We start from the raw sequence: 12,909 nt of genomic DNA, 5'->3' as shown, positions 1-12,909 counted from the left end.
CCGTACGAAAGCTCGATCGTCCAGGACCGAGTCAGCAGTCTGGACGATCCATGAAGAGAATTATTTCGTCCAGACGAAAATTGAATATCGTCCCCGGCGAAGGGTTCTCTGACTTATTTTCATCCAGACGATCCTGATTTCGTCCAGACGAACCATACAGCCAAACATGATTTTCTCTGCACAACCTGTACCGATCGTCCCGGACGATCCGACTTCGTCCGGACGAACCTGGAGCAAAAATTGATATTACAGACATGGTCGCCAATAATGAGTTTGTCCAAAACATAAGTACCCGGAGGAGTGGGATGCATCTGGTGGTGTTAATGCTCTGATAAATCGTCATCAAGAGTACTTGATGTCATCATTCTATATTAATTGTATGACGGCATGACTTTTGGAAGCAAGGAAGCTCTTCAATGTGCCCTTTACGGGTCACCAACAAAATAACATAAAGTACATGAATTCATGCTCTAATAAGCAATGTCATACATTACAGGAAAATAAGTCATTACAGTCTGATTTTTTGGCGGATAAATATACGCCGGAAACTACGGCGGAAGAATCAGCGGCATATTCGTCGGTAATGTTACGGCGAAATTTCCGGCGGAATTTCTGTCGCTACAATACCGGCGCAAAATCCGCCAGTTTTTCATCGGTATTTTTAATATTCCAGCGCATCTTCCACCGGTAATTACCGTCGGCATTACCAGCGCATTTTGCGCCGGCTTACTTAAACCGTCGGATACAGGTTTAATTGTGGAAATCAGTTTTCAAAAGGTAGAAGTTTTTTTTTTTATGCTACAGGTTTCCGGCAGATTTTCCACCGAAAACACTGCCGGTAATATGACACGATGACGTATTAATTTTAATTTAATTTTTTTACTATTAATGCATCCATAATAACTACGATTACTGAACAAGCAGTGTATTAAATATAACGTATTAAAATACATTGGCCAAGCGAAAAAATTTTTAGTGTTAAGCCTTACGTAGGCAGTTTTAATTTTTTTTCAATTAGTTTTCCTTTAGAAGCACTAACATATTTTAAAAGTTAACGAAATTCATAAAAGGTTAACATTCAGAAAGACTAATTTTCATAACATTAACTCATACATATTTAACAAAATTCATAAGTAAACAAAACTCATTACCACTTTCCTTCAGAAATATAAAAACTCATTACTACATGCAATGTCATCTTAAATTTCTATGAAAGTATAAAATTTTAACAAAACTCAAAAGCACAAATATAACATAAATTATTTAGAAATTAGTAATCTTATATATTGCTAAATTGATCCTCTTGCCTCTATTCTCTTCGCCAGAGCTAACTTAAAAATTTTTCCTAAGGGCTACAACTATTTATAGCCAAATACATGACATAAAAGAGGTAGGGGTCCAATATCAAAACTCACAGCATCAACTCCAAAGCCAAAATTCACGTGAAAAAACCGACATGCACGTGAGAAATAGTGGGGGTCTAGTTGGGTGGAAGAAGAAAAAGTATAGGAGGATGGCGTTTTGCACTAAAAACGCAGTTCAGTTGATGTAGTACGAAAATCGCTTTGCTAGGGAAGATGGCCAAACTCCAAGTGACTCACAAAATTTGAAAAGCCCCTTCAAGAAATCTGAAATTTTATGGTGTTGTAGTGGAAACAGTCCAGCGAACAGCAGTTTTATCGCCTCTCCAAAATCTGAAGGAAATTCGGACTTCTTTGCCCAAAACCTGAGATTCTTCTCAGATTTTCTCTTGGTTTGGTAGAGGTTGTAAGCTCCAAAATTAGAGGACAAATTCAGCTTTTGTTTCGCCCAAAAACTGCATCAATTCCTTTACAGGAAGTCTGAAATATCTCAGATTTTCCTCTCAGAAATCTGAGAGAAAATCTTGCTCTCGGTGTAGGAATTACAAAGCTCCGGTGACCATTTGGTTGTTTGAGACGAAGTAGACAGCCACCACGAGCTTTCTAGATGCAGAATTGCTTAGGAAAGCTTGGACAGCTGCTGTAGACCGATGGGATCTTCTGAACAACAGTTTGTGATCTCCCAGGGTGCAGAACAACCCGTCACCTTGCTGGAAAAGTGGATAGCTAGCAGGAATTTGATTGGAAAGGAATGGGGCCGTGAGGGAGGGTTTTGGAGGGACGAAGCTTGTCCAGATACATGGGAAAGAGACGGATAGCTGAAGGAATGATTTGGAAATGTTTCCAAGTGGGGAGGGGGAGGTTTAGGAAATAAATTCAAAGAAGATCAAAGGGAGAGCCAGCTGCTACGGAGGGAGAGAATTAGATTTCAAATAAGTGGACCCCAATTACTTAAGTGAATTAATCCTTAAATCTGAAATTAAATTTCAGATTTACAGCTGCGATTAATTCCTTAATTAAAGGGAGGAAATTTAGGGGGCATTTAACTCCTAATGCAAATTTGAAATTTGAATTTGAAATTCAAATGACATGCAATTAAATCCCTTAATGAACATTAAAGGAGGTGACTTAAAGCTCTTTGATTCGAATTTAGGAGTTATGAAAGTGAAACAATAAATCAAATTTTGAATTTAATTTCAAAATTGATTTTAATTAAGCACTTTCCAAAAATAGATGAACCAAATTAGGAAAGAATTTGAAATTTGAATTTGATTAAGTTCAAATTCAAATTAATCCCTAAATTAACCCAACCAAATTAGGAAATCCGAAAGGGGGTGGAGAGGAAGGTTCGGCCGGCGGCTAATGGGGTGGAGCCGGCGGCATGGGTTCGGGTCTAGGGGTGAATCCGGTGGCCAAACGAAGATGGGGAGGAGGAAGACGATGGAAAAACAATTAAGTAAGAGATAAAACAAAAACAAAGATTGAAACAAACGATAAAGATAAAATAAAAACCACGAGCCTCGGACTCTTCCGAAGACTGACGGGTGATCCAATTGCCCTTCTCCAAGGGACTTCAAATCACGAGCCCGGACCCATCCTGCGGCTGGTGACAACTTCGATTCCTCTCATAGGAATCTCACTCTCATTCTGGTCGGAAGATGAAGGAGCACCGTTGGAAACAAGGGGAAGAGGAAGATGGAGGAGCCGGCGGGATTTCCACGGGAGAAGGGTGGCAGGCGGGTGTAAGGTGGGAGCAAGGTTTGAAAACAAATTGGGTTTAGTTGGCTTCTAGTGGGGAATTAATCAAAATTTGAATTAATTTCAGTTTTGATTAAGCTTTGAGGGAAAATTGACTTGAATTTGAAATTTCGAATCAAGCAATTAAGACATTAATTGGGGATTAATGAGGGGAGCCAATGAAAGGGGGTCCGGCGGCTTATAGAGGGAGGGAGAGGGTTTAAAGTTAAAACTGAAATTTGATTTCAGTTTTAAATAATTTAAGAGGGAAAATTATTTGGAGTCAATTTCTAAATCAAGCGTAATCAATGCCTTAATGGGGCATTAAATGGGCTCCACCCAAGATGTGGCCGACGGCTTCTAGAGGGGGGGAATTGGTGTGGGAGCAAGTAAATGGTTCCAAATTTGGTGCATGAGGTTTAAGCAGGCTTAAGACAAAATCCATTTGAATTTGAATTTCATCATGCTTTGGAATTTAAAACTTTCCTAATTTGGAAATTCCAAAATTGGAAGGTTTTTGAAATTCAAATTTGAATTTCAAAATTCCATAACTCCCTTCTTTAATACACAACCTAAATCATGGGGGGGTCATTATGATGAAAGAATTCATCATGATGACTAGGATCAAGAAAGGTGGCCGGCAGCCAAGGGGAGGGGGAAAATCTTGCCGACGGTTTGGGGGGGCCTTGGTGAAGCTTGGAGATGAAGTGGAGGGAAACTAGTGGGTGTAAAGATGTGATGAATAAGGGGAGAGATATGTAGATGTCGGTTAGGGAGGGAGGGGTTGGCGGGTTAGGGAGGCAACGAAGAGTAGGATGAAGGGAATGAAGGGGTAGACCACGAGTCACGGACTCTTCCAATGATTGGCGGGTATTGCGCTTGCCCTCACCTTGGGCTCTCTTTCTCCTCTCTAGTGCACACACAAGGTGAAGAAGAAGAAGACAAAACACAAATTTTCATTCAAAATCCATTAGCTATTACAAGAGAAAAGACCCATATATATAGGTCTCAAGCATACAAGAAGAAATAAAGACTAAATTGCCCTCAGGGCCCCAACATGACTCAACTCAACATAAGGGTACAATAGGAAGACATAAAAATAAAATGCATAAACAACTAGAAATATAAGTTCTGAATCGTGGCCATCGATCTGCGATGCTTCCGGCGATACACATGTTTAAACCTTGGATCGATGTCCTCATCACTTGTCCTATTCTTAAATAAATCTCATCTGGTGATTACTTCGAATCGACAATAGATGGTCTTCTGTTTTATCAGTTCGAACAAAAAATTCCTACTTAAATGATCTCATCATCCAAGTGAATTTCAACATAGTGACTATTAGGAATAATTCAGACAACTACTTGCGGTATGATGCCAATGAACGCTGTGGCTGCCTTAGGATTCTCTAAAATAATAGCTGCAGGTAATGATCTTCCAGGATCTCTTGAGTTAAAAGTAGGGGCTTATCAGCTAAGATGAAACCAAGGGCCTCCTCTTCCGTTGAACAGTCAACTTCAACGTCAAAGGTTTTCAGATTGGCATAGTTGCTAGTGGAACTATTGTGGCATCAAGTTCTTCTGCCACCATACAAGACAATAATAGAATCGTTGACAGTAGGAGTGGGGCAGTTTTCTAGGCCCCCGCCACCAAAGCTTTAGAGATTTATTTATTTATTTATTAATTACCAAAGCTTTAGTGATGTTCACAAAAGAAGTGGCCTCTATTATGGAAACCCTAGGTAGAGTACATTGGAGCAGCCATTTGAGAAGACTTATAATTTATTTCTTCTAACACAAGGCCTCAAACAGTGACTCGTTTTTTTTTTCCTTCCATTTTGACATAGCAATGATCAAGGAACAATAAGGGCTCGAGAAAGATAAAGGTTATTTGGAAGATTAAGTTTCAAAATGATCATTTAAAATCCCATTCAAGGTTAAATAGACTTTGAAATGGGCGGGAACTGATGAAAGTCAATCCATCTTCTATATTTGATGAAAAGATAACTTGATATGCCAACACCCAAGACATTTACGAAGACATTAATGGGGAGCCGACCATTTGACATCAAGAATTTTCATTCCTAGCTCTATATAAACGGCGAAAAGAAACGCTTAGTCATTAAGAATGTAATGGTTTGTCGTACAACAATCACTTGTTATTAATGTGCCTTTCTGAGATCCTATAAAAGGTGAATTTATATGAATTAGATGTGACCTTTTTCTCTTTTAACCAAGTTCAACGTTGTTTTAGCTGGAATCTGGCTATACTACTTTACCTCCCATATGATCTGTAATAACCCAGACTCTGTAATTCTCCTCCATTAATGAATCTTTTTTCACTTTTTAACAACTTTCAACTAAGTATTTATGTGGAACCTTTTCAGTTGATCATCTTCTCCTTTATTTCCCACCTAATCTATAATAATAATCTAAATTGATCCGACCACTATAAGTTGTTGTAACAACATTGGAATTGTTTCTATGATTCTCTTTTAATTTTGCTCCATCACGTTTATTAAGTCTCTCGATTGTCTTAATAATTTCTGCCCTACAAATGGTTGATTTTTTTTACTTCCGCATATCTCATTCCTACTTATATTTGCTTTTCCTGTTAGAATTTATATGCCTATTTAAGTGACTTTCAATAATTATTCTCGCTTTGTCAAGTTTATGTTGTAATAGCTAATTCATCTCTTCCCAAAATAAAAGCACAGGCACTAACCAACTTGAGAACCATAGATGCATACTATATTCATAATATCTTCATGATACTTAAATTGCTAGCAATCAGGCTATTACTAGCTCTATTCATTTTAAGAATTTTATCTTTCATCAATTTATCAATTCATAGAGCTAATCGTACTTCTCAAATCAAAATAAACAAATAACTAAAATAAAGTATTTAGCCCAAGTTAGTGTTGGCTTTATTTGAAGCCAAGTATGAAGAATTTTATTTATTCAAGCATTTTGTAAATAAAAATGATCTCACTTGGATAATCAATCTTGATACATTTGGGATAAATCTAAGTTTTGATTTACCATCTATAGGTGATTGAATTAAATAATATAGAAGGATTAATATCGTTTCAAGAAAACATTCTGACACGAAATTAAAACCATCTTCTTAATAAAATCATTACTGTGATGAATCAAAATGCTAGATGCAACAATTAAATTGAAACTTAGGAGGAAAAGCAATTATTTATATATCATTAACTCTTTCAACATATAGAAGGCTCATCATATTAGAACTTGGATATATTCTCATTCTTCTCTGTTGCATCCCATCTTACAGGTCTGCTGCATCTGCCTGGCCAGGTATGTGGAGAATGATGAGCTACGCGAGCTTCCTTGCACCCACTTTTTCCATTCAGAGTGCGTAGACAAGTGGCTCAAGATCAATGCACTGTGCCCCCTCTGCAAGTATGTTGTTATAGATTCTGGTGGTGGCTTTTCTTCTGTTCTAAGCTCCCTCCGCCACACCACTAATCAGAGGGTAGTAGGCCGTTCAGTTTCTGCAGAAAATATAGTTTAGATCAATATTCAATAGAGAGGATCTACCAAAGGCTAACGACCATGATTGCTATTGCTTGCTTGTTTATATGTATAGTAGTAATTCTAGCCTTCTATTAACATCAAATTCTCTTATTCGTTTGATGCTTTTAGTTTTCTGGAACAACAAACATTTGGTTTGGTGGGGCTTCGTTTCGGAGAGCTTTCTTACTGCTTTATAAAACGATTTTTTAATACAAAACTTTCTAATTCAAGAAATTTTTATGCTAGAAAGCTGTTTAAGAAAGTAGCGAAAAAGCTGTCCCAAACAAAATCTTAGGCTTCGTTTGGTACGTTTTTTTTACTACTTAAACTAAAAAAAATTGTACTAAAAAATTGCTTCAGAAAAGTAAGAAAGCCGTCCCAAACGAAGCTTTAGTTTCATGCTTTTGTGTTTATCTTCAATAAAAGTAGCGGAGGATCGATTTATTAGTAAAGCATGCTTCAGGAGGATTCAATGCTTCTGTGAACTTCTATATTTATATTTATGAAATGTTCCTTTATTTTATTTTATTGTAACATATCAAGAATGAATTTGTATTAAAATATATTTTAATTTAATTAAAATTTTATATTCTTATTATATGCTATGGCTTTTTTTTTTTTTCTATGTTTAGCTCTCATTTTCTGCTTGCTGCCATTATTCTTATTTCTTATATGCCTAATTCGGATTGTATTGTAGTACTACAAAATAATATTAAGTCAGTCAAATCATTTCCTTATTTGATTCTAAAATTTTTAATAGAGCAAATTTTTAAAAGGATCATGATTGATACTTAAATTAGGAGGATTATCTAAAAAATAAAATTTAAAAAGGATCATACACCTAATCAGAAATAAAATTTTAATATGTAAAGTTAACTAAAAATTATGTTTTAAAATAAATAATAGTTATAATATTAAAAAAATTTTACTTTGCATATAAAACGTAATTTTGAAATGAGACTTTAATGAAAAATATATATATATATATATATATTTATGATTTAGATTTCCTTGAGAGTGTCACAATAGTCGGATAAATTTGTATATTTTCGATGCTATTTTGGTATTAATTTAATAGAAAAAATGATTTTTTTTTTGTTTTTTGTTTTATAGAAAAAATGAACTTATTATGAGTTGTTGGGACTAAATGTTAAATTTGTAGAAACCAATGAGTGTACTCTTTTTGGTATTATTTTTGCTTGGTTATTATTATAGGTAAATATAATTGTATGAAACAGTAATAAATGTCATTTGCTATTGCCATCTCTTCTGACCCCTCATCAAAGAAATGCGCTAAGCATTCTCTCAATCATGTACTGCCCTCCATAATCATTTGTTTAAAAGGGATTTTGGGAGTCCTATACGTTCCTTCCCTCTATTGACTGCTGCCCTCCATAATCGTTTGCTTAGAAGGATGGAGGATGTCCTCTATTTATAGAAGCATTAAAGAAGATTATATTAATTATAATATGTTGTCAACACAAACTGATCTGATAAGACATGATTTGGCAAATCAAATGATGTGATAATACATAGTGATGTTACAATACAAAAGTTGATTTTTACAAGATATACTGATGGGACAACATATGTATATTTACATGTACGTATGATTTCATAATATAAATTTCGCTTTAAAAAAAAAAACAAGATCAGCCAAAATTGCTCATTTGACGGGCGATTTTGGGCTTGTATATTAATCGTCCGTCAAATGGGCGATTATGCTTACTTTTAAAATTTGAAAAAATGATGCTTAATTTCCTAAATTTTACTTCTTCTAATCATACTTAGTCCTAAGAAATTTTTAATATTAAACCAAAACACGTGCGAAACCATTTACTCAACACGTGCACCCACTCGCCTTGCGCCAGATCCAATCACAAGGTACCCAGCCGCCCACGTGGGTGGCTCAACTAATGGACCCCACACTTGCCGCCATCCCAGCTGGCCTTTGTCAAAGCCAGAGAGAAAATAAATATGCATATTATCGTCATCTTCTCCTTAAAAAAATTATAAAATCATAATAATAATTTAATTCCATGCGATGCTAATACGTCAGAAAAAAATTCAGCATAAATTTGATAGTATGGCTTCTGAATTGATTTTTATCAAGAGAAAAATTATTATATATTTGATATATTGATTGGGCACGCATCTCAAGACAATCAAGTGGGAAGCTTTTAAAATTAAATAAGGGATCATCCAACCTCCGATTTAGCAAATTTATAGTCGAACTGAAACAAACAACACCAAATTAGACTTAATTCGAGTTCATATAGGACCAAATCGAAGACCCAAAGTGCATTTAGAAGGTTTAAACTATAAATTAGATGGTCAAATGGTTTCCAAACGTGACATGCTTATAGTCGAATCGAGTGGCTCGACGAGAAGAATCCAACGAGCCCAATCTTGTTGAATTCTGACATCATTAAAACACTCAAATACTAAATAAGCAAATTATGATCAAAGGAGTTGATATCGGCCATCTATTCAAACCACTCACAACATATCTTTGATCTCACTCCTATTTTCTAGTCATGCAACTCTCAGAAAATTATAAATTGATCTCTCATTCCTCATGAAAAGAGACCAAGTAAAGAAAAGAAGGAAGAATGAGAAACTAGTTCTCTTGCCATCAGACTCCTCAATCACCGTTAGACCACCGACCGTCATTGACTAACGTCGGATTTCTGCCCAGCCATCGACTGATGCCGAACTTCTGCCCAGCCCCTGACTACCACTAGACTTACTCCCAACCATTGATTATCCTCGGATTCCCAACCTCCCTGAGAACAGACTCCAGACAACAGTTTCTAACCACCGTCACCAAACTATGGTCCTTCCGACCTTCGTCACCAGACAACAGTCTTTCTAACCACTGTCGCTCGCCGACTACGATCCTTTTGACCTTTGTCGCCAGATTACGGTCCTTCTGACATCTATTATCATATAATGGTCTTTCTGACCTCTGTCACCCACCGTGTACGGTCCTTTCGACCACCATCACCCGACTACGACCTTTCCGGCCTCCATTGCATGCTAACTATGATCCTGCCGACCAAACAAGCATGTCAATACTAATTTGTTTAATTCCTACCATGTAATGAGCTCTGTATGATTTCCTACATCAAGCCAAGGCCTCCCCCCAAGGAAGTTTCTAAAGTAGCTCTGTTTTTATAAAAGCAACATCATACTATAAAAACTTCTTGAAAGCACCATAATAATATAACAAAAAGATAGTACCCAAATAGAAATGTTGTTGCAGTCTGAAAAGTAAACAATGAGAAAGTTTTATTCAACAGATCTTTAGTGCAGTTAGAATCACCACAATAAGATAATTATTCTGATTATAAGTTTATTAAATTTTGAAGCCAATTTAATCCTTAAGCTAATTATTTTTAGCGGTTCTTGAGTCATCATTCAAGCATTTTAAGTGATATGTACCCTAAAATCATCTTGATCATGCACAAATATTGATGCATATCTGATTTAGAAACTTCCAAAATTAAATTATGGGCATCCAAAATCCAATTTCAGCATTCTTATAGTCGATCAAACTGAACATCTAGAAGAGACGGACCAAACGACACTAAAATTTGTCCAAATCAAAGGGCCAAAACATATTTGAAAAGTTTAAAGTATAAATTGGATGATCAAATGATATCTAAATATGACATGCTTATAATCAAATTGAGTGGCTCGACGAGACAAATCCAACGAGCCCAATATCACTTAATTCTATAACTTCATTAAGGGACATCAATGCTTGAAAATGCTCTATGATCAATGGATTGATATGAACCGTCTGATGGAGCACTCTGAACTTGCCATCGATCTTCTCCATATTTATAGGATATGTCACTCAAAAAAAATTATAAACAAATTTCTATTATATATAGAGGAGCTTTGGCTGAAGATTAGAGAGAACTCTAACCCTTCAAAAATCCTAAAGTTCTACTCAAGCACTACCTCCGACGAACTCCTATGGACCATCGCTAGTTTATCGACCGCCGCCAAACTGCTGCCTGTTCGTTGACCATCACCTGACCACGACCTAATTGTCGACCATAGTCGGACCACCACTATTTTTCCAACAGCTACCAGACCTCCACCTGACCTCTTACCATTGTAGAACCTCTGCTCAGCAGCTAATAATGGTCCCCCTAATCAACATCATCCATTGACTATATATGATCCCTACGAGCATTGTCGCTCGTCGACTATGATCCCTCCAGCCATAACCGCTCGACAATGGTCCATCTGACTTCCATTGCCCATCTACCATGATCCTTCCGACCACCATTGCCCTTGCCCGACTATGGTCCTTTATGCCTCTATCGCCCTCAAACTACAATCCTTTCGACCACCGTCATCATTCTTTCCCGATCTCCATGGCTCGCCGACCACGATCCTTCTAACCTCTGTCGTCGGCTTATTACGGTCCCTCCAACCATCATCACCTGCCGATTATGCTCCCACCGTCCACCGTCGCCCACCAATTACGATCTATCCGACTATCATCTCTCGACTACGGTCCTACCAATCAAATGAATAGTCCAACACCATCTTAATAACAAATTGCATATATATCACTAGATTCTTTCAACTCCCATCTTGCAATGTGCTATATACAATGTATATTTGCTACATCGAGCCAAGGCCTTCACCCCAATAAAGGGCCTTATTTGTAATCAACAATAAATACTAGTGGATTCATTTCAATTAAGCAATACCATATGATTTTTCCTCTTTTTAGGGTTTTCCACATAAAACTTATAGTGTCTCACATCCTGGCCTCTCTCTTTCTTTGTATTCATGTTGGATCTTTGTTCAAAACTAAGACAACAAATTCTTTATCTCTCTACTAGCCCGCAACATTAAGTACTATAATTCTTTATTTTATTTAAGCTGATACTCTTTTAAAGTAGTAGATCAATCACATTTTTTTTTGTTCTTATAATTTTATTTGGATCCCACTTTGATCCCTATAATTCCAATTTTTACAAATAAATTAAACTCATTAATTGCAGTAACATCTCAAACCCCAATCAGTTAAAGAAAAACAATACCATTTTTCATCACCTCAATAATATACCTTTTTTTCATATTTGAATATTTTTGGGACAACTTATACTTTTTAAAAGCTAATTTTTTATAATAATTTGAAATGTGACCGTTTTTACATATAAAATTTAAAAAATAATCTGTAAAAGCTATCATCCAAGCACATGTTATTCTTTATTGACTGTTTTTCCTAACTTAAAAGCTGTCAAAAAATTATCCCAAACAGTGCTAAAGTTTTCCATCATGAAATTTCTTTTCCCTTATCCCATCACCCCAATGTCCCATTAAATAATATATAGAATTTGATAGCACTAGTCATAAAAATTATAGTAAAATTCCGATAAAATATTTATGAGGACTAAGTAAAATATTATTCAAACAAATACATTTGAATCATTGTGGGGACAAAGATTTTTGTCTAGATTCCAATCAAATAAAAACTCTTAAATTTTTTTCTCTTTTGTATATACCCTATGAATAATATGAGGGATTAATTATTACGTGTTGAGATCGTGTTGAGATCGGACACAAAAAATTATTCAGTTTTATCATTGTGAATATTAAAAGCACAGTAAAATTTCTTTTTAATGTTCACAAGTAGGTGTGTCAATTTCGGGCCACAGGTCGGGTTCGGGTCGGACCCTGAGCGGTCGCGGGGCGGGTGTCGTCGCGCGGGGCCGGGCCTGACAACAGCGGGCTCCTGTCCACAGCAACGCAGTTCGCCGCACTGGGCTGCTCGCGCCATTTTTAACGCTGTAGCGGCGTGCGTCCCCACAGCCCGTAGGCGGCTTGGTCCGGCGGGTTACGCCAACCCGTCGGGTCAACCCAAACTCGACCCGTTTTTTCAAACGGGTCATTTTTGGAACTCGAACCGATCGGTTTTGAATCGAGTCGGGTCCAACCCGGATTTTTCGGGTCAGGTCGGTTCTCGTATCGTGTCAAATATTGACACCCCAGTTCACAAGACAAATCAAAACACGTTCTCTATATCCGACCTCCTACGTAATAATTTTTTAAAATAATAAAGAAAAATTCATGTATTCATATAATAAAAATTTAAACGTGAACACCCCACGCAATAATTTTTGCATGAGTTGACAGAGTTTCTTATGTAAGCTGTAATCGTTTTGTGTTCACACTTACGTTGAATTTGTGATGAACTCTGACTGACATTAACTGCGAAATTAAAATAATATTATATATATAAT

At 36.5% G+C, this 12,909-nt stretch overlaps 1 protein-coding gene across 3 annotated transcripts in view; it reads left to right on the top strand.

Moving 5' to 3' along the window:
- Positions 1-6,836, top strand: part of LOC110101564 (E3 ubiquitin-protein ligase At1g12760) — a 27,489-nt gene extending 20,653 nt beyond the window's left edge. For all 3 annotated transcript variants that reach the window (XM_020829513.2, XM_020829512.2, XM_020829511.2), the window contains one exon: positions 6,396-6,836. In XM_020829513.2, coding sequence (XP_020685172.1) covers positions 6,396-6,635 — 240 coding nt within the window. In that variant the 3' untranslated portion in view covers positions 6,636-6,836. The remainder of the gene's footprint in view (positions 1-6,395) is intronic.
- Positions 6,837-12,909: the final 6,073 nt, after the last annotated feature.

Source organism: Dendrobium catenatum, unplaced genomic scaffold (assembly GCF_001605985.2).
Source record: "Dendrobium catenatum unplaced genomic scaffold, ASM160598v2 fragScaff_scaffold_1209, whole genome shotgun sequence".
NCBI lineage: Eukaryota > Viridiplantae > Streptophyta > Magnoliopsida > Asparagales > Orchidaceae > Dendrobium > Dendrobium catenatum.
This window is presented reverse-complemented; position numbering and strand designations above follow the sequence as displayed.